This window comes from Neopelma chrysocephalum, unplaced genomic scaffold (assembly GCF_003984885.1).
Source record: "Neopelma chrysocephalum unplaced genomic scaffold, ASM398488v2 Primary Assembly neopelma1_70, whole genome shotgun sequence".
Taxonomy (NCBI): domain Eukaryota; kingdom Metazoa; phylum Chordata; class Aves; order Passeriformes; family Pipridae; genus Neopelma; species Neopelma chrysocephalum.
Window position 1 is genome coordinate 8,378,046 of NW_020897730.1, and position 24,362 is coordinate 8,402,407.

General features: G+C 39.7%; 2 protein-coding genes across 6 annotated transcripts in view; one reads left to right on the forward strand and one right to left on the reverse strand.

Moving 5' to 3' along the window:
- The window catches only part of VAMP2 (vesicle associated membrane protein 2), a 44,826-nt gene extending 25,968 nt beyond the window's left edge, over positions 1–18,858 (forward strand). Inside the window, exons 2-5 of the mRNA XM_027686290.1 lie at positions 9,379–9,493; positions 12,815–12,973; positions 14,968–15,019; positions 17,176–18,858. Coding sequence (XP_027542091.1) covers positions 9,379–9,493; positions 12,815–12,973; positions 14,968–15,019; positions 17,176–17,192 — 343 coding nt within the window. The 3' untranslated portion in view covers positions 17,193–18,858. The remainder of the gene's footprint in view (positions 1–9,378; positions 9,494–12,814; positions 12,974–14,967; positions 15,020–17,175) is intronic.
- CUNH17orf50 (chromosome unknown C17orf50 homolog) overlaps positions 1–23,596 on the reverse strand; it is a 57,348-nt gene extending 33,752 nt beyond the window's left edge. For all 5 annotated transcript variants that reach the window (XR_003534745.1, XR_003534744.1, XR_003534748.1 and 2 more), the window contains exon 1: positions 23,468–23,596. The gene's annotated coding sequence lies outside the window, so the exon portion shown is untranslated. The remainder of the gene's footprint in view (positions 1–23,467) is intronic.
- Between the last annotated feature and the right edge of the window lie 766 nt (positions 23,597–24,362).

Sequence of the window (24,362 nt, forward strand, 5' to 3'; positions counted from 1 at the left end):
GATCCCAAAAATGTTACTTAAAAGCACGGAAAGCATATCAATCTTTCTGTTCTTTTGAGAGTCTTCGTTGCTTCTCTGTATCAGAGGTAACTTTTAACTGACTACAACCAGCAACAAATTATAGCAGTTTCTTCTACACCAGCACATGAGTCAGTGAGTAGGGGATGGCTGAGTCAAACTCTACCCTGATCTTTCCCTCCCACTCCCTGCCCAGCTGCTGCCTGTTTACCCCTTAGGGTATATCCCATGAAACTGGAAGCCTACACAGAATATTAGAAATAGTGGATGCTCTTACTCCTTTGCATGAGAAACACAGGCCATGTCTGCCCATAACGTACCACATCAGCGTGAATGTCAAGTACAGCAGCTCCAGTTCAGGGACTTTGCTTAAAGCTCGCCATTTCCACTCAACTGTGTCCTTAGGGATTGCTCCAGAGGTTGGAAAGAGAGGTTTGTGAATCTGGAATATCTGGCAGACCAGGATGTTTAACATCACTGGGCTTGTTCAACTCTGGCTTTAGAGTTATGAATTTTTGAAACATTTCTCTAGCAACTTGTCTGGTATTTGTCTCTTTGCCCTGCAGTTTGTCTTTAAGACATATTGTATTTCTTCTTTATCTTCCAAGAAGAAGAGGGAAATGGCAGCAGCGGTACCGATTACATTTTCAGTGTATTTATTGTTCTATTCTTGTTTCAGACATATCTCACTAAGGCACTGGGTACAGCTTTGTTCTGTTAGGTTTCCTCTCTCCAACAGCCTGGTGCACTTCGGTGATTTCTGCTTTAGTCCGTGTTGTGTGTATACAATCAGTTTTCTCTTTCTCTAATTTCAGATTGGTAACTTAGTGCAAAAAAAATAAAGGTTTTGTGTTACGCAGGGTTTGATTTCTCTGCTGAATCTCTTCATTGTTTGTTTTGGTTTGTTGGGTTTTTGTCATTCTTGGGTTGTTTTTTGTGTCTATGTATTCTTATGCCCAGTAAAAACACTCTCCTATTTATAAACTAAAATTCCTTTAGTGAAGTTTTCTAAGGAGAAAAATGCAACTCTTCCTGTGCTGGTCAGTCTTTGTGATATTTTTCCAGGTGTGTAAGCTCAGTGTGCAAGACAGAGCTCTAGTAACTGGAGAAAGGTTGCTACCAATGCACCTTGCAAAGTCAAGAGCTCACAGGGATGCAGTTGAAAACCACATCAGCTCAGATGGACTGCATTAAGATAAAAACACATAGGTTTAATGGAGCATAAGGAACTTTTGTAAGAGAAAATTCTGGTTGTTTTTTTTGTAACAGTATGTCCATTTACCTACACTAGATTTAATCTGTATGGAACTGACTTGAAATAATAACCTCTTGAGACAAAATCAGATCACAGAACTGGTCTTTGTGCCAGTTTTATTACCTTTAGCCCACACCATAACCTGGATACTCAAGGTTAACAGATAGAAAAGCATAAAAAAATTAAAAAGGGACAAAAAAAAGAAGCTTATATTCTTTCAGCTAATGAAAAGAAATTACTAAAAGAGCCTTAAACCTGCCAATTATGAAATCTCGTAAGAAGTGATAGAAGGTGCAGCCAATACTACCAAGGAATTAGAGGTAACACTTCCTTTTAAAAATTCACTTCTAGTGCAATGTTTTAGTATTTTTCTGTGTAGACATTTCACTGAAGACATTTTTTAGTTATTAACTATTATGTATATTAACTATTATGAATATTAACTATTATGAAATAAGAATTTTCCACATTTTTTACTAAACTAATTTCTATCTGAAAGCAGCCTGATGCAAATTATGAATTTAAACAAGCAAAATTTAGAGAACAATAAATTACATTTGTTTCTTTTTACAAAATGATGTTAATGTCAATATAAATATTAAGAGAAAGTTTTTTATTATTACTTAAACCTGTATTTGCTTTCATCCTTTAATTTAAAAAAAATCTCAATTTAGTGTAAAGATTACGGTTAGTTTCAAATCAGGAAATAATGAGAATTAACCCCTTTCACAGGGTATGTAGATTTGCAGTCTTTGTAGCTGTGAAAAAATATCTGTCATTTGATCCAAGATTACCCAGATTTGTAGCTAATCTAATGCAGAGGTTTGTCAGGGGCAAAGTTCCCTGTGATCTGGCAGTAGGTGAGCAGAGGTCTCACGAGGTGCTATGGGGCTGCCCCATAAGTGAACCAGATCCAGTGGGTGCTCAGTAACGTGGAGCTCTTCCTTCCCTCTTGCAGTTGTCCCAGAGACCTAATTTGCTGCTCTGCCCCCTGGGAAGAGATGGGGAACTCTCTTCACTGCTTTTGGAGAGGCAAGTGCTATGATGTAAAAATTAAACCCTGTATCACAGTGTGTTAGAGCTGACATTTGGTTAGTCTGGGTCAACACAGTTCCTAATTGTGGTTTAAGTAGCAGACTGGACTCTTTTAAGTGGGGCAGATAGGTTACAGGTTATAATGGTGACTGACTACTTGGCTGTCTTCCTCATTGATTCCATACCATTTTGTTAAACTTCCCTTTGTCCAGTTAAATGTGAAGATGAGACTGGTCAGCAGGGATCTAAAGGCATGGCAGAACTGGTTTGTATGTGCAGGTGCTTTCTCGAATCAGCGATCACTTCACAGTGGGGTACGTTAGATCCTTGGCTTCTATAACGGAGCTCTGAAGTTTTAATTTGTGAATATAAAATGTGAACACTGACACTCTGAGTTGTCTAACCCTTAATCATCTTTCAAGCAAATCTATGGACTACTCTGCAAAACATGAGCAGTGGTTAACACATGAATTAATATCCCTGCATTGAGCTGACTTTATCTTAAGCCACAGACTTTGCAAAAGATGACAGGAAGAGGAAGAAGGATTTGAAAAAATCTGTAGTGTTGGTATTTCAGAAAAGGAATCCTGCCTTGTGTTACTTTTCTTACTAGCTGAAACTCCGAGTCTCCACAACTGGTTGTTCTGAAGGCTAAAATTTAGAGAAATTATGGAAATAATGTAACTCTTTCTGGAAAATACTTATGTTTGTCACAAAAATAATCTGGCTGGACTAATTGGCATGATTCAGAATTCAATGTGTTTGTGGCTTTGTAAGCAATATTCATTTGGCTTGAATAGAAGATACTGGAGAAGGTAAATCAGTCAGTTTTTTCTAACTTAACAAATGTTGATCAAACTAAAGGTGATATCTTAAGGTTCCTCTATTTTTCCTTTGTGTGCATATTTAGCACACCAGATGGTTAATGCAGTCCTAATAAACTGGTGGGAATATTTAATTAAATGTGATCCCAGGGCATTAAATGTAGAGTATTATTCTTTGGCTGGTGATCAGAGTAAATATTTGGTATTAAGGGAGAGTCCTCGTAGAATATTGTTGGTAGTAAATGAAAATCACATTTGGGAACACAAATGTGTTCAAAGCAGAACTTTCTTCACAAAATTAAGACACCTCAAATGCTAATTCCTTTTATATGTGGGGGTTTTTTTCTACCACCAATTCACTATTACTCATTGCTACCCAATTATTACAAATAGCATGAGAAATCATTTGAAATTTGATAGTCATAGAATAGAATGAGCCTAAGTTTAAGTCTGTAGCCATTTACTTGTCAATAGTCACACTTTTACTGAACACTGAAGTGCTCAGATAGAATACTGAAAAGCACAGTTAAGAACAACATGTCTGTTCAAGCAGTGATGCTTCCCTTGTAGTGAAGGGAGCCTGTTTGCTCTTTTTGGGATCCAGTTCTGCTCCCTCTGTGAGATCTGAGGGCTGAAAACATCTTTCTGAAAATCCCTCCAGCCCCAGTATGCAAATGTCCACTCCCCTGTCAATAAGCTAATTATCTTCTCAGCCTAACCAGTTTTATGATATCATGGCTTTCTTTACTCCTATTGAACAGCTTTTTTTTTATTCCCCTGTGAAAGTGAGATTAGTAGAATGAAAACAAGGATAGACTCAGCCTATTAAAATAGGCTAGTTAATAACTGAAGGGAGGAAGATGAACTAGAAATCTGAAATACATAAATTATGTGGGCAACTGAACTAAAAAGCACGTTCTCCTACTGAGTGCATCTATTTTGGAACTGGGAGGTCATGCTCTCTAGCCAGGGTTGTCTTTTGAAAAGTCCTCTCACTTTAAAGGCAGAGAACATCATTATCTACTTGTAAGAAGGATGAGAACCAAATTCTGAAGAAAATTTATTTTAAGCATGTGTTAGAAGTTTCCCTAAACCTTTCCTGACAAAATTAGTGTGTGGTTTTGAAAGAGTAACAGGACCTGCCATTTGACACTATCCCATTTCACTATGGGAAAATAAAAAAATTTGGTAAGAGGTGCTGGGATGGGATAGCTAATATCTCTTGATTTCGAGACACAAACACAAACATGACTGTCCACACACAGCTGTGGTAGGCATGTGCTGTTAAGTTTGTACAGTTAAGCACTCAAGTCTGGAAGGCCCAGAATCTTAAGTAGCAAAGGAATCAATTTCTTTGAGAGATGGCTTTGAGATGATGTGAGTAGGCTAGCACAGAATTTTACTCTGCCCAATTCAGTTAGACTGCATTTTGGTAGGACTGTGGCAAACCTTATGTAGCCAAACTGAAAGCTTTTTTGCTAGTGTTGACTAAACTGACCTACTACAGAAATAAAACCCCATGGAGTAGAATCAGATTAACAGAAAACTAGGAGCTAGCAAATTCCTCCAGAATGCAGAAGAATCTAAGTATTATCAGGAAAAGTCCCCCTTTGCAAATTATCAGTGGGAAGATTGGTTTAGCTGTTACTGCATAGGAATAAACAAAGCAAGTTCAGAACTAACAGCAAACCCCCAGGGCTACAGAGCTCCTTTATTTCCTTAGAGATCCTCCCTGCCTCAAAGCTTTCCACTGCATCTCAACTCACAGATGAACACTCTTGGCACCAGGGACACTGGGAGAGGGGTTTGTTTCTACAGCTACTCTTACGTCCAGGATCTCCACTGACATCCTTAGTCCCTAAAAAATGTATGAATTTGCATTTGTAGCTAATTTTAATAATTGTTTTACAGTTAAATCTCAAGAGTACAAAGCTATGAAAATGTTCTGATTTATTTTACAGTTAAACAGGTGTTTTTTGGTGTATTTTTCAAATTCCTTTGAAACCACAGACTGTCAAACTCCACATACACAGTGAAGCCCAAATGGGTTAGATGCCTTTTGAAGGGGTCCACATGGAAGAACGGTGTTTTAAATATACATAAGTCACAACAGTAAATATTTGCTACATAAATATGATACCTGAACAGTTAAAAAAAAAAAAAAAAGACAAGCAGTGAAATTTTATGTTTTATTTGAACAACAGGGAAAGGGTTTGAGGAAAGAGGAATCACAGTGGAGTTCATAGAAAATTGCCTCCTTCATTTCACTTTTTATAGGGATCATTAGTCAAATCTGCTGCTGCATTGATGCACATGTACTGCCCCTCCCCTGAGCTTTGCCAGCTGACACCAGCTAGAGCCGTCTGATGTAATTCTCACTTTCCTCGTGCTATAAGCTTCAGCTATGTTTCTCACTATCTAAGTCTGAGGGGTAGAAAATAACTCTTGCTATCAGAAATAGGTTGTGAGCTTTCACTCAAGTAATTAGTTGAAGAACAGAGGAGCAGAAGGATGGCAATGAAAAGGGCTGGGCTGCTTTGCCACAGGCTTTCTGTACCACTGAGCAAGTCACTTAATCTCCCTGTACCTGTTTCCCAGCCATATGAGGGATAATAGCTTTTTCTTAGCTTATTGCAGTGTTGTTAGGATAAAGACTTTGAAGGGATTAGGTCCTGTAGCTGGAGGCTTTAAAAAGCACTTTGGATAAAAGAAAATGCTGAAAGCAGCCATGGAGGTCCCAGTGTAAACTGTACCAAAGCCACAGTGGTGTCCTGGCATCCTCCTGGTGTTTGCATCGTGCATCTCCCTTCCCTAGCCTGACTAAGAAAATAATTTCTCCTGTGTAGCTCACACATATGAACAAAAATGAAAGTATATGTCAGGCAGTTTCCCAAAATATTAGATACACAATCATCCTTAATGTTCTTTCAACCAGTGCTGAAATGCAAAGCAGTAACACTGGATATCTCCACTTCTATCTTAATTAGAGTTGAAGCTCCCTTTAACTGTCAGAGCTAAGTAGTAAATTGCTTCCCAAATATCCAGGCGAGATGACAAATCTTTTAGTCATGATTTTGACCTACTAGTTTCAGGCCCAGTTAGAAGAACTGAGGATGTCTGAGTCAGCTGAGACCATTTTGCTGAATCACTAGGATAGTCCCTAAATGTTTCTTCCAAGGTGACTGCATAGATACACAGGTCCAGCACCTGCTTTCAGTCAGATTGCTCATGTGCTAACTGAGGCAAAATCTGGCATTGTGGGGACTGAAGGTGTAACTAATGTTATATAAAAAACAACCCAGCTGCTTGAGGCTCTGGGCAAGTAGTGCAGTTGTCCTGCAGTGAGTGTACTTGGCACTCTCCCAGAGTTTACTCCAGTGCTCTGATATCTCAGAGTGGTTGCCATTTAAGACTATTTGCGAGGGATTTATACTCTTTTTCACCAACAGTATTAGAATTTTGTTTTCCTTTCAAAATTAATTTGACCTGTTCTTGGGAATGAAGATTCTCAACATCAACAGTATTTTTTTTTCCTTTTCCTAAAAATAAAAGTACAGAGGTCTGATGACTAGGGACCCAGTGATGGAGCTTTTATATAGATTTTGCATTCTTTTGTAGCTCCCCAAAATCATGCCAGACTATGAGAAATTATATTTTAAAGTTGTGATGCTTCATGTATTTCAAAAGGAAGTTTCTCCAACATAGTGCTAATGTTCTGCATAAATTTCTTTGAATAATGCTTCTGAGAAATTATAAACTGATACAACATGGTACAGAGGCAATAATAGAAGAATTATGTAAACATAGGAAGAATTATGCAAATACAGGTTGGACTTTCATTCTAGAATTTTGGTACTAAGATATAACAGAGAATGTCTGTGTTTTCAAGTGATGTAGACCTTCAGTTCCTTTCTTTCCTAGAAAATTTAGGTTCAAAGACAAACTCTCAATGGATGCTTGTGTGGGACTGGAGCCACATCGGCACACTCTATTGGTGAGTGCTCTTCTGCTCATTGCTCTGACCCACAGGGCCATGAGTGAGGCAGCTGCTGTTACTGTGTAAGGAGAGCACAACTCCAGCGACACAAGGTTTAGAAAGCATAGCTCTGCACTGCAGGCAGCACGCAGCTCTGGTTACTCTTGAATTAGATTTTATGTAATTAATTAAGATGGGTATGTTAATTACAAGCTTGCTGTGCCTTAGCATAAAGATTGTAATCTCTCTTTGCTAGTTACAGTAACTCCTGCTGGATGAGCAGGGCAGCTGCAAAAACACACTGGTTTTCCCATCCGTTCCTCCCTTATGCAGGAAATGCCCCAGGAAATGCAATTGAAACCAAGTTAGATGGCAGCAAGGATGCTGGAAGAGAACAAACTAGGAAGTGTCTACTGTATGCTGAACCATTTTAAGGGCAGATTGGAAGGGCAAAAAAAAGATGACAGTTACTGGGCAGAAAAGGTACATGGCAGAACTTTTGAGTTATCTCCTAGCTTTGACCAGGAACACCTCTGCTTTTATAAGCTATGCTTAGAGCAAACAATATGGCAGGGAAAAACACTTCTCACCTGTTCTGTAGTCTCTAGGATGCCAACAGTCCATAGCTCAAGAGGGGAGCTCTCTTAACTTCTGTAGTAGTGAAAAAATTCTGCTTGTTTTGATTGGGAAAATGCCCATTTATGTACTTAACTGCAAAGTTTTACAATTTCAATTTTAGCTCTGTTGTTGTACCAGCAACTCCCTTTGAAGTTGTTGATGCTCCAGGGAAGTCTTGTTTTGCATTGTGTGTGATATATATTATAGTCAGATTCTGATCCTTTGTGACAACTCAGAATAAATCCTGTTGGGATGCTGGCCCATGGCCATTGATGGAGTGATTCCATTGCAGGTGGCAGCAGCATCTGGTTTTTATGTTTTTAAATAGATGGGTCCTGAAATGATGATGGCTCCATTTCTTTTCTTGCAACTAAAGCTTGATAAGGTCATTCTCACTTGCAGTTAAAAAGTGAAGTGTAAGTTACAGCAGAGCTGCAGGTCTGCAAACAGCTGCACCATCTCTGGGAGCCTCTGAGGGTCAGTGTTATCCACAGGGATCTCAGCCCTCAGGCGATGCTGTCAAACTGAATTTTGCAGCTTAAGGTACCTTTGGGGAACTACTTTAGTGCCCCTCAGCACTTCGACAGTGTATTAATGAGGCCATGATTCCAGCAGCAATAATGAGACCCCAGGATGTAAAAGGGAATGATTCACAGAGAAACACTGTGTTCTCTCAGTCTGTCACTTTGGGAAGGCATTGGTAATGCATGCGTGGGATTGGTGATACTTTTCAGTTCACATGCTTAGGGATTTCCTCTGCAGCTTCAGGAAAGGTTTTATTTCTCTGCAGGAACAAGTGACAGCGGTCCCTTGAAAGGAGAGGTAGGTTTCACAGGTTAAAGTGTGGGTGTGAAAAATGGTGTTCAGGCCAGCAGGTTGATTTGTCTGTACTAACTCATACTCTGAGACAGACCAGGTCAGTTCTTGGATTTTAAGGAACCTTTGTTTTGTCTTTTGTTATAGAGCAATCTGGGGAAAGTCGGTGTGGATGCTTAAGAAAAGAGCTGATGTGCAGCTCTGTTCACAGCATTGCTACAAATATTTGCCCAGGGTCTGTGGCAGATGCTCAAGCCTGGACAGCTGCTCTGGTGGCATTTGGTGACCACCAATGCCAGAGATGACTAATCCCATGCTGTGTGCAATTCTCACCCCTAATTGCCTCCTCTAATTCTTTCTCCCCTGCTTTTGTTTATCTGTACTTAGTTAACTTCCAGCCAAACACAAGGAGCAGGGGAGTGCTTCACTCAGCACATTGAGAAGAAATACAGGGTCACAGCCCTGGCTCCTATAACATTAACACAAAATGCTAAGTGTGTTTCCTTAGCGGGACATAAGCTCTGCCCTGCTAGTCAGGCCTGTGATCAGTTTGGCCATTGGCCTAACTTAGGGTAGATACTCTGAATTGCTTGCTATTTTAAAAGACAGCAAGGGAGAGGAAGAGTTTGATATAGACCTATTAAGAAACAGTGTAAAAACTGATTGTGGTATGAGAAGGAATTGAACAGGAGGGTTGTGATCCAGAAACAGAAAACATGGGTTGAAACAATGGAAAAGTTCCTTTAAGAGATAGGTACTTTTTACCTGTTCCAGGAAAGGGGTAGTGAACAAGTAAAGATGGTCTCAGTCACTTATATTCTCTGGTTTTAATCTAGGTCTGCTCCAGCTCCTACCCAAGGTCCCACCAGTGCCGGGGCTGCAGGGCCTCCTCCTGCTACCAATGTGTCAAGCAACAAACGACTGCAGCAGACACAAGCCCAGGTGGATGAGGTAAGTGGCTCCAAGTGATTTATTGCTCACCACAAGAGTGTTCCTGTGGTTATCTTTTTGCTTTAAGATGCTTTTCTCCATGATCCAGCAACACTCGTCTGAAGGCAGTGGATCTGGGAAATGAGGTTTATCAAAGGATGGCATTTTTGAGGAGCCAGGCAGTACAAGTGAGATTCTGAGTATAAATATCCTTGTACCAGTAACAGTTCTGCAGAATAAATGTGGGCATTGGTGCCAGTTTGGGAATTCCTCCCAGTCAGTCAGGTTAGGAGGATATATCATAGTGGAACCAGCTCTTTTAATGTGTTACCATGTTCCTAAAGGTTAGACACTAATCTCACAGACTGTTTCACAGAGACAACCTTTGACTTCTCAGAGGTAGATTTGTCTGAGAATTGTGCATCTGAGGGCTGTGTTCATTAGCCAGAGCTCTATTTATTAATCATCACAATTTATCTCTAAAGAAAGGCACCCACACGTGATGTCATAACAGCATCTGTAACAAATCCCCACTCCTTTTGTTGGTCTTGGAGGACCATCTGGCTGTTTCAGCTGGGATCCTTAAATTCCTGCAGCACCTCGGCTGTAATGCCAGCACTCATCCAACTGCTGTGGTGATGGGAATAGGTGAACATCCCACTGCTCATCGGTGGAGTCCTTGAGCATTCCAGCAGTACAGGAGCAACTGTAACATCCTTGCTCTTCTGCTGTGCAGATTTGTGTGCTGGGTATTGAGGAAAGAATTTTGTTAAAGCCCTGGAAAGCCTTAAGTAACTAATTGCTTACTCTTCATGGGGAAGTGGCCAGGGCTTGTGTGATTCTTTATTACAAATGTAATAAAATACACATGAGAAAACATGTATTTACATGCATAAAGGCCTCGTTTTTCAAAAGCTTCATGTATGCTTTAAAGATAGTAGAGAAGACCTTACAATATCCAACTCAAATGCATTACTTAAGATGAATTAAATACGCCTGTCAAGATGGGCTTTGTCTTTTTGAGAACTTTTTCTTTGCTGAAGAACTGAAACGGGGACTTTCTGGCTGCAGAAATGTCTAGACCAGGTTCTCTCATTATCACTGATTTTCACATCACACTTACTTCACTGATGTTAGTGGAGTGTTTCTTCCAGTGGGGAAAGGAATATTACATTTCAGCTTCTGTCTTTGGTCAGAATAATGAAATAAACTTCTTATCCTGAACATGTTACATCATAGTGGTGCTATAATTGTATATGTGAGCGACAGCAAAGTAATTTTCCCTAAAAGATAAAAAATAATTGCTGTTTATTGTCTAAAAATGAGTGATGCCTGCCAGATACATTGGGCTCTTCAAGCAGATCAATGGAGGTGGCTCCAGTGAGGCTAGTGGACCCCTGCTTTTTGCTTGAGATACTCTGTATTCTGAGACTTTTGACTCAGATCCATGCAAATTGGTCTTCTTGTGAAGCATGATGACATAATTTTGGCAGGAACTCTTACCCAGTATGAGGGGATTTGGATTTGAGGATTATATGGGTGACATTCAGGATCCATAGGTTATTTGCCTCCCATTTGAGAGGGAGGCTGCAGTTGGTATGGGTTTTGAGTTTGATAGCACATGGTCAGCAGATCCTTGTTCAGCAGGGAAATCACAGTTATAAGAGTAGCCAAGGGAGAAAAATGCCACTGGGCTTTCAGTCCCGCGAAGTCACTGAGGTGAAGCTAGTTTATAATACCTGAGGATCCGATCTGTAAACGTTGCTTTGACCTTCCTAGATATTTCCTGTTTTTTCTTCCATGTCTTGCGGGAAAGTCATCTGTAGGTGGCACCAGACACCACGGAGGAGTGTGGCACACCCAGCCTGAAACCACAATACCATCGCCACTGAGCTTCAGAGAATATTCTTGGTGTTAATAAAATGACTGGCATTTTTAATGCTGTATCAATGCTGATACTGTATTGCAGCTATGTCCATGCTGGGTTTTCCCCTCTGATTTCTGTAGACATCGTCTAAGGCCCTGCTCATGGTTTTATTCTAGACAAACATTTATTTGACAAAAATGCAATCTCATCTAGACAAGTGTTCACTGCATTCAGGTTAGATTCAATGAATAATTATGGGCAAAAAAAAATTGAGAGAATGGGTAGCAAATAGTACACTATTTTGTTTCAGCATTTTCAAATAGTTCAAAATTTTCACTACAAATCAGCAAAATACTAGCTGAGAAATTAATACAATTTGTTTTTTAATTTGATATGAAGTTAAATGCTTGGAAGATTTTAGTTTGGAAAAACAAGTAAGAAAATTTGGATTGACCAAAACACTTGATTTTGGTTTAGGTTTGGTAGAAAAGTGAAACAAAACTTTTGAGTTTTCAAACAGCATTTAACCCTCTGCTGGTCCTTTCAAAGTTTCTTTCACTAGCAGTTTTCATCTCACTGTATTTGAATAATGTATCTTTTTAATTCTGGATTTTTGCAGGTAATAGTTAAATTATATAAAATAAAAATAACATGGAATTCCTTATTACAGCATACGAGAAGTAATAGACCAACAGACTTATTCACTGCTAGAATGATTGGACACAACTTTACTGAGATTGTTATACTGTCTAACATTTGCATTAGTGATGAATTTCTAAGGGATTTCCATTTAGAGTTATTGGCTTGCTAGAAGAGGATTTTCATCTAACTCTGTATAAAATATTGTGTCCTGGCTGTGCATGCTTTGTTTGCTGAGGCTGGCCAAGGAGGTGGGATGCGTTCCCTGCTACACTTCAGGCTGAATTTTCTCAGGTAAAATATTCTCCTCCTCCGCTTTCAAGCAGGACTTCAAATTGTGACTCGGAAATCATCTTGCCTGAAAGATCTGCAGAATGAGTAAATTCCTTGGTGAGGAAATGCATACAGTTTCCTTTAGAGTGCCCTGTATCTAGCCAATTTCACTAGTTCAGGTAAGGAAGATATTAAATATATAAGGAAAATAATGGTTTGTTCTTAGTGAAGTCAACCAAATTGTAGTATAGAGGTACAGGTCTCTGTCAGGTTTTGTATCTGTATTTGTTGGCCAAAAGAAATCAAAAACTTTAATGGATCTGACTCCGGTATTTCATTATGTCTCTTTATATCACACCTGAGCAGTGTAGCTGTACTCATCTTGTGCTCACTGTTGTTTCCATAGGCACAGGTTTTGAGGCACTGTCCAGGTAATTGCCACCACATATCATAATGGCAAATGGCTGGTTTTGGTATGATATGTCATATTCCAGGGTGTGAACATTCAGGTGACCTTCAGCTTTCCTGTGTGTGGGATCTCATGTGAGGCTGTGCCCTTGCAGGTGGTCGACATCATGAGGATGAACGTGGACAAGGTGCTAGAGAGAGACCAGAAGCTTTCAGAGCTTGACAACCGGGCAGATGCCTTGCAAGCAGGTGCCTCACAGTTTGAAACCAGTGCAGCCAAACTGAAGAGAAAATACTGGTGGAAAAATTGCAAGGTAAAGAATATAAATTCTTGTTGAGAATCACTTCATGCACTTCATGGCAGGAATTACTTTCACTTGCATTTAATTCATTTGCCTGCACGATGGCATCTCTGAGTCATCTCTTTTTGTCAAAGGGAGAAAGATGTGCCTTGCCCTCTAGGCTCCATAAGTCAAGCAACTTTGATCTTTACTGGACCCTAAAAATTCTGCAGTATATAAAATGTAGATACAAATTTTGATGCTTCAGTCAGTGCCTGCTGATAGGGATGGGAAAGCATTCCATGTCAGTTCATGTTCCCTGTATGAATGATAAAACCTGAGCAGGTGCAGTGAATTCTAGTACTGGGAGAAAAGAAGCTTTGTCCTTGAGGGAGATCATCAACCTCTGGATCTTCTGTTAGGATGATAAACCAAATTAAAAAAAAAACAAAACAACTTGGTTTCACAAACTGCTGTGAGAAGTAAGGAAATTGCAGTATTTTATAAAGAGGGGCCAATTAGGATAGAGCAGGACTTTCATCAACCTTCTCTGCTGTCTTCAAAGTCTTAGCTTTTCCCAAGAGCAGAGGGAATCTCACTCTCCCTTGCTTTTTCAGATCTCCTCCAGTATTTGTGTTTTCTGGACCCAGAAACTTCAGCTCCTCTCACTCATCCAAGATCCTATACCCTTGCTTCTTTCTACTTATGCACCACCAACATTAACACTGTGACAAAATTTCAGCTCCATTTCCATTTCTCTTCAGTCTTTGCTGCTGACTACTCATGTCCACCCACATAAACCCACCTTTTCCCAGGGGAGAATCCCACATGTATCCCTCGCCAGTCTGTTGTCTGCTTTGTCTCTTCAATCCACAGTGCTATAAAGTGTAAAACAAGGCAAAATATTCTGGGTCAACTACATGCACAAACACTCCAGGGATAAGAGGACCTAGGTTAGAAATTCATGTAAGCAGTTCATCTGGACCTCTTCTACCTGCTGCCCAGTGCAGGAAGCAGGGCTTCTGGGAGCTACAGGCACAGATTTTGAGTGAGGTTCACCCATGTGACTGCAGTGACCACAATGACCTACACTACTCTAGACCTTCAAACCTACTCTCATTCTCCTTTCCTCATTGTCCCTTCTTGCTTTACCCTGACAAACAGAGTCCCCCTGTCCTTCCTCTGGCTCACAAACTCTGGAAGGAGAGGGAAGTAATAAAAAAAATCTCCTGCAAGCCAATGGCTGGCTCTGTCCTTCAGACACATATTAGGAGGAATGGAGGCCATGATTTGCCATGCTCAGGTTTGTTGGTTTTTGGTCTTTCCATTCTCACTGGGGTAATAATGGCACCTGGACTGCAGCATCCCTGGTGGCCTCATTAGCATTCAGCAAGTCTCGTGTGGGGACCTCTACACCACACAGCTCAGTGCTGGTGTGGTCTGTGCACAGCTGCCTCTGATGTACCTATTCCTGTGGGAGCAGACTTCTGCTTTGCAATGAGCGATTTCCAGGAGAACATGCTGGAAACCATGCTGGTTAGCATGGGCTTCCTCTCCCAACAGCACAAGTACACAGAGCAGCACCAATAGCTGGGAGGCATTAGACATCTCCAGCTGCCTCTGCACTGCCATGGGGAACCTGGGGAAGAGTGATCAAGTTACTCTGGTATAAAGTGGTACATGCCATGTGTGAATCCAGTCACTTAAATCACCTTTGGAGTTGTTTTACTTTGGAAACGTACTTTTTCTTTACTGCTGGAAATGGATAAGGTTGGTCACTGCATCTTTAGCTGACAGGCAAGAACTGACTACCTTTGAAAAGAGGCTTATGTCCACTGCTGGTGGTCAGCTGTTCTTCAAACTGATACTAACTTCGGGGCCTTAACAGTCTGTTACAGTGAGTCTTTTCAAGAATTAAAAGTACGAGGAATAAGTCACTAAGTAAAAGCAAAAAAATTGAGGGGTTAATGTCTTTCATGTGAAAACCTGACTTTCTCTTTTTCTTTCCTATAACTTTCTTTTTCTAGATGATGATCATCCTTGGTGTAGTATGCACAGTCATTCTCATTATAATTATAAGTGAGTAATTCATTTTCTCTTTCATTTATGATCTCAGTAGCTTGTGACTTAAGAAGTGGTGCTATATTAAAAACCAAATCAAAACAAAAAAATGGATATAAAATATTTAAACTGATTAACTTGTGAAATTTCCCTTCTAGTATCATGCTTTTATAGTGAGAATCACTGCAAACTCTCTGGACACATATAGGCAGCATTTGTTGACATTTAATGTTTTTTTACATTAGCATGTTACATAACTTTCCCTAGGATTAAAAACTCTTCCTTTTTATGTTTTATATAAATTTTTATGCAGTCTCAGAGATCTTCCTTTCAATACAATGAGGGCCACAGTCCTGTGTTTTCTACTGAGAACAGTAATATTTGAATTACCTCATGCCTATAAAAGGAGGGTGAAGCCCCACAGGCAAACAGGCATCTGATGAATTTTTTAAAAGTGTGTAGGTGCCTAGTTCCCACCAAATCAGCTGGAATTTGAGATGTTAGTGCTTCTGAAGATCCCTTTGTATCTTGAATGCCTAAAATGTTGTTAAAAGATGGCCCAAAGTCTTACTGATTTATTTTATCAAAAGATATCTCATTCCACATATTTGTTACAGGAAAGTTAGCTATCAATGAATAATAGCTATCGTGCTGGTTGGGACCCAGGGATCTTGTAATGACAGTAATTGAACATTTCATTTATGTAACCTCTGTGTTAGCAACAGCTGTTATGTGACATAACTGGAATATGGCATTAACTCCTAAGAGGAAGATTTCTTGAGTTAGACAATCCAGCTAGTAACCCAGAAGGGATCCACCAGCACTGTGGATGTGAGTTAATTCCCAACTCTCAAATTACATGCCTTATATTCAGTGTGTTTCCATTTTCCTCTGTTGCTTCTCTAAAGAAGGCTTACAGAATCACCTGTAAACATGACTAAATGCAATGAGATACATGTGACAGTTTATTAGTCTTATGAATGCTGGCACCAGAGTGACCCAGAATAATTCTAGGGTTTTGTAACACTGATACAGCAAGAATGGGAAATGGTTAGATATTAATTAACTATATTAACTGGGTACTGAAGGCAACTGGCTTCAAGAGAAAGACGGGCCTTTGTTCTGCAGTCTAGTGCAGCAACCTGGAAAAACAGGTGTGCAGCCATTGAACTAACTGCTGTGTATATACTCATCACTGAGCATTGTGTGTATCTTAACAAGGAAGTAAAAAACAGTCAAGATAGCTCATAATTAGAAGCTAAGGCTGAAATTATATATAAGTAATAATATAGTTTCCCTCCTGGTTTTAAATGTTGGATGCCTGTCCTGGTAAGTTAAGAAACAGCAGGTTTGACATGGGTTAGGTTGGGTTGAGGGTATTTAGTCACATACTTGTGTGTTTCATCATTAAACCCAGGTCATGGCTCACCATAGTGAGATTTAGTGCAAGGTCAGTGAGATTTAAACGTATCTGGACCTCAAGTTCTTTTTCCAGTCTATTTGATTCTTCTGTAATAGTGCCTAACGGTTGCAGCTTCAGGAAGGACTCTGTGTATTGAACTCAATGCTGTATTTATTTACAGTATCTCTCAAGTATATGTTTAAATCCTATAGACATCAAGCATCCAAGTGCTGTCAGAGACAAGGCCTGCATGACTTTTCCAGTCCCTGATTTGAATGGGAACAAGATCATACACTCTATGCAGGGCTGGCTATGGGTGCAGATAAACTGAGCCATTCCTCACAGCAACGAGCTACCATGTGTGGTGAAATGGCCCAAGCCAGGCTTTCTACCATCCTGGTAGTGGGACCCTGGAAAAGCAGGCACACAACCTATGGCATTGCAGGTGTTGCTGGAGCTGACGATGGCAGCTACCGTCACTGTCTGTCCTTGCCCTTTCTATCTTTTGAGCCACAGGCTCCCCTGCTTTCCACTCCAGTTTCCCCTCCAAACTCCTTTTGACATGGGAGGAGCATCCCCATTTCCCCTAGGAAGGAATACTGTGTATAAGATGTGTTATGCTCTTTTAACTAAGATCTGCTAAGGATGTTTGCAATTCTCTGACATCGCACACTTCTGTAAGATAAAGCACAACAGTAACTCTGTAACAACTGTTGGGCTTTGTCTTATTTTTTTTTAATCTTTCTTTCTTTCTTTCTGCTTTGTTTCCCAGTTTATTTCTCCACTTGAAAAAACAAAGAAGGAAGACTTGGCACGACTTTGTTCATATCAACTGACAATATCAGTGTTCCTTTGTTGAATTCCGCTTTTTAATTCCTGGTGTCTTGGGATTTTTGCTTGTAATAACCCATAAGCATTCAGTGTGGTGTATTTTGGAATTCTGTTGTTTCTACAAGAAACTGTACCAGCTAAATACTGCCAAGTAGTTCCATACACTGTCTTATCACTGTGTCTTAAAATGTGTATGCACTGACCTTCAGAAACTGTAGTATATGAAAAGCATCCTAAAACATCTCAGAATCAGAGAATACAGTTATGGGGAAGCTCCTGCTTAAAGGGACACTGTCAGGTGCATTGGACCCAAACCTAAGGTTACAGCAAACATTAGGGCCTTCTCAATCTGAGCACCTGAAGTTGGATGGCAAAATCCATTGTCAGATGTAAGTTTTTGAGGAAGTATCTGCTACTCCCATTGAAGAGAGTGATACCTGCAAGTATTCATGTAAGATATCATAGTTCAACTTAGCTAACCAAACACAGATTTTTTGAGATTAGTTGTAGTATCCAAGTCTAAAACCATTGCCTGCAGAAAGTAAATAAGCCTAGTTTATTATCTTCCATGGAGTTAAATTTTTCCTTATGGAAAACACCTCATGGTATTCTGAACAACCAAGATGGCCTCAATATGAAAGCCAGAAAGGAAACTCTACGACAACTAAAAAGCATTAGCTAGTACAATCTTGGAAAATCCTAGTGAAATGTAAAAATGATAACAAGCATCGTTGGTGACTAAAATACAGTCTCTAGCTAAAAACTCAAGGCACTGTTTGTCAGGCTTCAAGGGACTCCCATGAATGCCAAACCCCAATAGTTAGGCCCTGACTTAAACCACATGAACAGCTTTGGTGGTGTCGGTGGCTTCCCAGCACAGCTGGAGAAGCTACCTCTGTACCAGTGTGCAGGAATGGTCCCCACTGTGAGGATCATTCAAAAATCAGGAAGAAGAAGGTATGGGGGAATAGTAGAGAGAGGCTGAGAACGGGAAGGTGCCTAGCAAAGCTTTCCTGGAGAAGAGGAAGGCAAAGAAACACTGTTCAAAGTGGTGGTGTTAATAGGCTTTTAAAAAATTGATTTTGTGTGTGTGTGTGTGTATAGTTCATAAACTATAGTGTCATCTTTGTAAAGTGCTCAGCTGAGATACCTATCATACTCAATTAGTTTAAACTAACATTTGATGTAATTAAAAGAAATTATATATTGTGGCTTAAGAGAAAGTTCTTGGATGCTTTTGTGAATTTCTTGGGGTTTTATCTTTTTAAAACACTGAATAGCTCAATCATAGTTAACCAAACTAAAAATGAATTATCAAATTTTGAGCCAGGCAATTCAGAAAGGGTCTTTTTAGGGTAACTCCTTCAGAATTTCTAAAAATAATTCATAGAATAAAAAAGAATAATTTGGTAGGTTGAGGGGTTTTTTGTCTGCAATTTAATTAGGGAATAGAAATGGTGATAATAGTAGTGTAAATATTTCTCCCTATCAAGTCTCTCTCTTGATAGGGTTTAGATTAAAAACATGGAGATCCAGACCAGTTTGTTGCAGTGAATCTATATACAAATTGTGCTTAAGCAGAATTTTGCAGAGAGAATAAATAATGATCAATTGAAAGCTTTCAGTTGCGTTTTTCCCTATATATTTATTACTTCATAGTCACATGCACTGTTTTGTGTCATTAAGTAGTAAGTGGCCACAGTCTTAATGAAAGTGAAGGTTCAAAGTTACTAATGTGCCACTGGACTCCCTGGCATGCCCTGTTCACTTCAGTCCTTCAGCTAGGTAAGCACAGAAACAATTCTGAAATCCTCATGGGCCAGACAGAAAACTTGGCTGTCATGAAGGACCTGACTCTATGAGGTGACACAGCTGAGTACTATGTATCATTGAGCCTCCACTGGAAGAGGAATAAGCCATCCAACTTCAGGAACATTTTAAACTACCAAGATAATTGGATAGCTGATATGAAAGAATTTTCTCCTAAGGGTGACTCCTGCCACCTATACCCATGTTGAGCATGGCTTAATCCTCACAGGGCTTCTCTACTGAAAGGACGCACGAGATGAAGACAGCTTTCACTGGAGGTGGTACAATCAGTAAGGTTTCAGGCTGATTTAGAGCCTTAATGTAGATGTACCTTTTCCTCTGAGAGCCTGAACTGACTACTGGGATGACAGGGCTGCAAATACACATCCTGAGTTTGAATCCTCTAGCTACAAAGATGCAAAGTTCCCAAATGAAACTGTGGTGAAAGTGCTACGAGGATGCAAAGCTTACATCCTCCTAGCTAATGTAGATGAAGAAAGTAATAATGGGGATGACTCCTAAACCTTAGTGAGAATTTGCAAGGAAGAACCCAGTCAAGAAACCTACCCTCTAGTGGGTTGTAAAATGTTTGTGAAGAGACTATTTCCTCCTGATTGCTAATGAAATATGCTAAATTAATATGTTTAACTCTTTTAAGTTGTTTGCACACAGTGTGCTCATGAATGCTGAATATTTGCTACTAGTTGTGCTGTGGAGGTTGGTTGCAATTGGTAAGATAAACCATGTAACCTTTCTGATTCAGACCAGGGATCATGAACAAGTGTGTCCTTCCCTGAAACACAGACCCAGAGCTGTACTGTTCCTGCAGAGGGTTAAATCTTCACCAAGGAGCATATGGTAATATAGGACTGTTCAGGGTCATAGGTTGTGCAACAGCATCACATATGTGTAGACTGATGCAGAGGACAATCTATATAAACACAGTTGGGGATCTTATGTGTGTTGAAGCCACAACTGATTGCTTTCTACTCACTGCCTCTGCATTTAAAATGTGCAGTTACAACTGCCTACCTGTAATAGTAAATTTTCCATGAAAAGTTTAACTCATTCTTGTTCAGTTAGCATTGATTAGAATTTCAATTACTGGGTAGAATTTCAACTGCTGCCCTTCATCACTAAATACTGCCCAGGCTCTCACCTTGGGCTGGTTAAAAAGTCACAAAAAGGCTTCCTTTTAGTGACCCCCCAGCAAACCCTCAGGGGACTCCAAGGCCATTGGTTTCTGACTGCCACCTTGGGGACTGAACTGAAGACTCCTCAGGTTGGAAGCAATGCTTTTGATAGCTTTAGCCAGAGTTTGACATTGCTTTAGATTTGCATATTCCATTCTTATAAGAAGCACTTCCTCTTCTTTCTGGGCCACAGCTGTACATCTGGGATGCTGTACAGCATGAGCTGCCATTCAGACACAGCACAGCTGAAAGGAGGTGGTTGGGAGCTGGTCAGTGCCTGCACCATGGCTGCTGTTTGGCTTGGCAATGATCCTATGTCAGCATCTGAGCTTGAGGATGTGCTATTTGCATCCACTGTGCACAGGCTAGTGAGGTCCTGCTCGGGCATTACACTTTCTCTCTGATTTAGCTTACCTTGCAGTAACATAGACGTGGCTTTAAACCTACAAACATTGTTACACAGAACTTGGCAGGAGAACATAGTGTGGAACCCATATGAGGTACTTGACCTGATTTTCACTTGACAACATTATGTAACAGCACAGTCAATCCAACATAGTCCAACATAATCCAATACTATTAGAAGGAGGATGGGAGAATCTGATAAAGATTCTGACTGTAACCTAGGGTCTGTAAGGCAAGGATTTAGAAATGTAGTCAGTTGTATTTTTAAAGCTGGTACTTTCATTCTATTGGAACCTGGATGAGGTTAGCCCTGGAACAGTTCAGACAAGTAAAATAATTGTTTGTTTGAGTTTTTTTCTTTTTAAATAGTGATCTGCATTAAGTGACTTAAACACTCACAATGACGGAAGAACAAGACAGTATTAACTGTGCAAGGAATGAATTAGAACAGCCGCAATCTGCTGGTTTTGTCTGAGTAGCAAGACCTTTTGAAATTCTACCATTTCTGTGTCTCATTTCTGTCACTGCTCTTTTGACAGGGCTTCACATAACTTTAATTTTATGAACAGGTGGACTACTTCTTGTCTGAACACAATGGATTTTAGCTCTTAAGAGCAAGTTCCTGACTTGACATCAGTATTAGAGCACACCTGCAGAATGGAGATGTGTATCTACCACGGCAGACTCAAATTTCAGGAACTTTTAGAAGCTCAGATGTTACTGAACTCTCATGTTTTACAGAGTGAATTTTTCTCTATTCCATGGGACATTATCCACAGAGTGAGAATATGTATAATCTATTATTTTTTTATGACAGCACCTTGATTGCACATGTTAGTGCCAGACGTCACAAATAAACTAGAGAGCACTTGCGTATGATCCAGGATTTAGATCTCAGTCCTGCTTCTCCTGCCCTTTAAATAGGGAAGAAGGCTAAACCAGCAGCCATGTAAGGCACTGGGCTCCCTCCCAATGTACACAGTGAGTATTGGAGAAAGGCTTCAAAGAGACCAAAGTCTCTTTGCTCTGGATTTTGTCTTGACCTGAACTTTAGACTCATAACAGATCATAAGCTTTGGGCCCACTGTAGTCAGAAGACCGAGATGCTCTTCCAGCCAGTTCTTCCCCTCACCTGATTTAGGCCCCTCTTGCTAGACAAGATACATTTGAGCATGTGTTTCTTCATGCAAGACAAAGCACAAGCACCCTCAAATTACCTTCTTTAAAAGCAAAACAAAAAAGGCTGAAGAAAGTAGTTTGAAAAAAATGAATTGGATCTAGAGAAATGATTGGCTGAAGGTTTCTCAAACGGTAACATTATTTTCAGGAGGAATACTAGGTTGAGATGTATGAAACAATCAAACCAGAACCTCACATTAACTGTTCTTTCTGCATCTGGTCTCCTTCAGAAATACTTCTCTATTCCACTTCAGGAAAGGATTTTGTTTTCTTCTTCAGCTGACTTCCCTTCCTCTGCTCATTAATATGTGTCACAATTGATGTGCTCAATAGCTTTTTTTCTCCATTGAGAACCATAAGACTCTCTGCCTTTAAACACATGCATAAAAAGAGCCACCCAAGGAGTTTACCTTCCTTCCTGATGCATTGACATTTAAAAGCTACATCTTGCAATAAAGCAGAAAAACTGTGGCAGTCTGGTTACATGCAGTTTTGGTGGAGTAAACATTTGATTATTCAACAATGAGTCATTCCTGCAGTAACCTCATTCTGTCATGACTGTATCATATCTGCTACCTCTCCAAAGCAAAACCCATAACCTGTACTTGTTTAAAACATGAATACAGCCTCGTGGTTCATACATAACACTCTATTCAACCAAAGAAGCCATGTGCTATGAGTTTAAAAGGGCAAAGTACTTGTTCTCCAAGAGAAAGTATCATATAGAACAACAACGACAATTAGGAAAAAAAACCTTCTCCATTCTTTAGCTCTTCTCACAGTGTCGGTTTCTTCATTATTCTTCAAGTCTCTCTTTGTTCTCTTAGAAAGCCTTCATGTTTTTGGAGTATAGTGTATTTGGAACATGGTATATTGGGGCCAGGATTGTTCTGCCCTCTCAGTTGACTCCCTGTCTTCTGCCACATTCTTATTGTTGAGCTCAGTCGTAGCTCAGATAGGCCTTGAATGGAGCAGAATCTCTTCCTCATAATGCCCTGCTGTCCTCAAACCAGCCTCCACTCCCTGGACAAGAACACTGGAAGCAGAATATGGCTCCTAGGTCTTAATTTGGTTCAAAATTACGTGATAGGTTGCTGGCTGTGAGACAACAGCATTTTTACTCCACTACTTTAAATTGTATCACTGGAATTTTAATTAAATGTATTTAACACTTCTTGTAACGATAATTTCATCAATTTTGTTGAAAAGAGAGGAAACAGCAAATAAGGATAGTGTGGTAATGACAATATAGTAAATTGGGAAATGGTTTAAGTGAAATACAGCTAACATTCAGTAAACTCCTTTTATAAGTGGCTCTACCTAAGAGCACCTTTTGTATGTTAAAATTAAGGGGTGCTCGTCTATTGAAGTAAATTTACCTACTTAAAATGAACTATGACAGATGGTTAAGGTTTTTTTTCCTTGAAAATGTAGGAGATATATGCAGGAAGGATGATCTAACATTTTTTGCAGAGAATGCCATTTTGCTTAGAGTGCCATCCAAAGACATGCTGCAGAAGTGGTCAAGGACTTCAGTCAAACAGGACTTCAGAGCACTTGGTGCAGTAACAATACACCGAGTGCCCACTTTGTTCTACAGGTCTCTGTAATGGAATCTTTTTGACACAGCATGATTATTTTGCTTACCCTCATTCCACTGTAGTATCTATGCTTGTCCACCAATAAATGGTCTAAGCAGAGGACAGAAAATGACTTCGCTGAATCCACTACATTCCTGTCATGTATATGTGAACACATGGTGGTGGTCCAAGCTTTTTGTAATGAAAAGTTTAAAAGAATTAAATCAGTTTCTCCCCCTGATACATTACAGGTTTGTTTAAAGACAGAGCAAATAATGGCAGCTGCAATTATTTTCTTTGTAAGATCAGTGATTGAGATACTACATGTAATGGAGCTACAAATTCATAGATGCACAATGCATAAACTTTATCTTTTTCAGAAGTTTAGCTATTAATTTTTATAGTATTGACCTGAAAGTTTGCAACAATTTCTTTATTAGGGAAAGTAGTCTTGGCTGACACAAAAATTCGGTGGTCAGTGTGTCTACCATGCCACTAGCAAGCTACTAAATAATGCGAGGTCAGTCTTTCATGAAGCTTAAAGGGAAAAAATATTCTGAATAAAAGTAGAAATGTATGGTAAAGACCATGGGTATAGAGTTTAACCATTACTTTATTTAACTGTTATTTAAGGAATTAGCAGCTAAACAAATGGTCAAATAATTAGCTTCCAAAGCCTAATTATAGATGAAAGAATATTTTTTTCTCATTAAAAATGCTTACTTCAATATGTTACACTTGCTTTTTCCCCAAACAGTAAAATGCTAATGTTGCTACAACACAGTCATGGGTCTGCACAATAAAATATTACAGATAGCCCACTACTTGTCATGAAAAACATTGTTATTTTGTCTTGTAAATGAAAAGTCCTCCATTCCCCGACCACATACATGGTAAAATATTAGTCACTTAACACTTATCAGCATCACTGAAAGATTAGAAATTAGTGCCTCCTACGCATG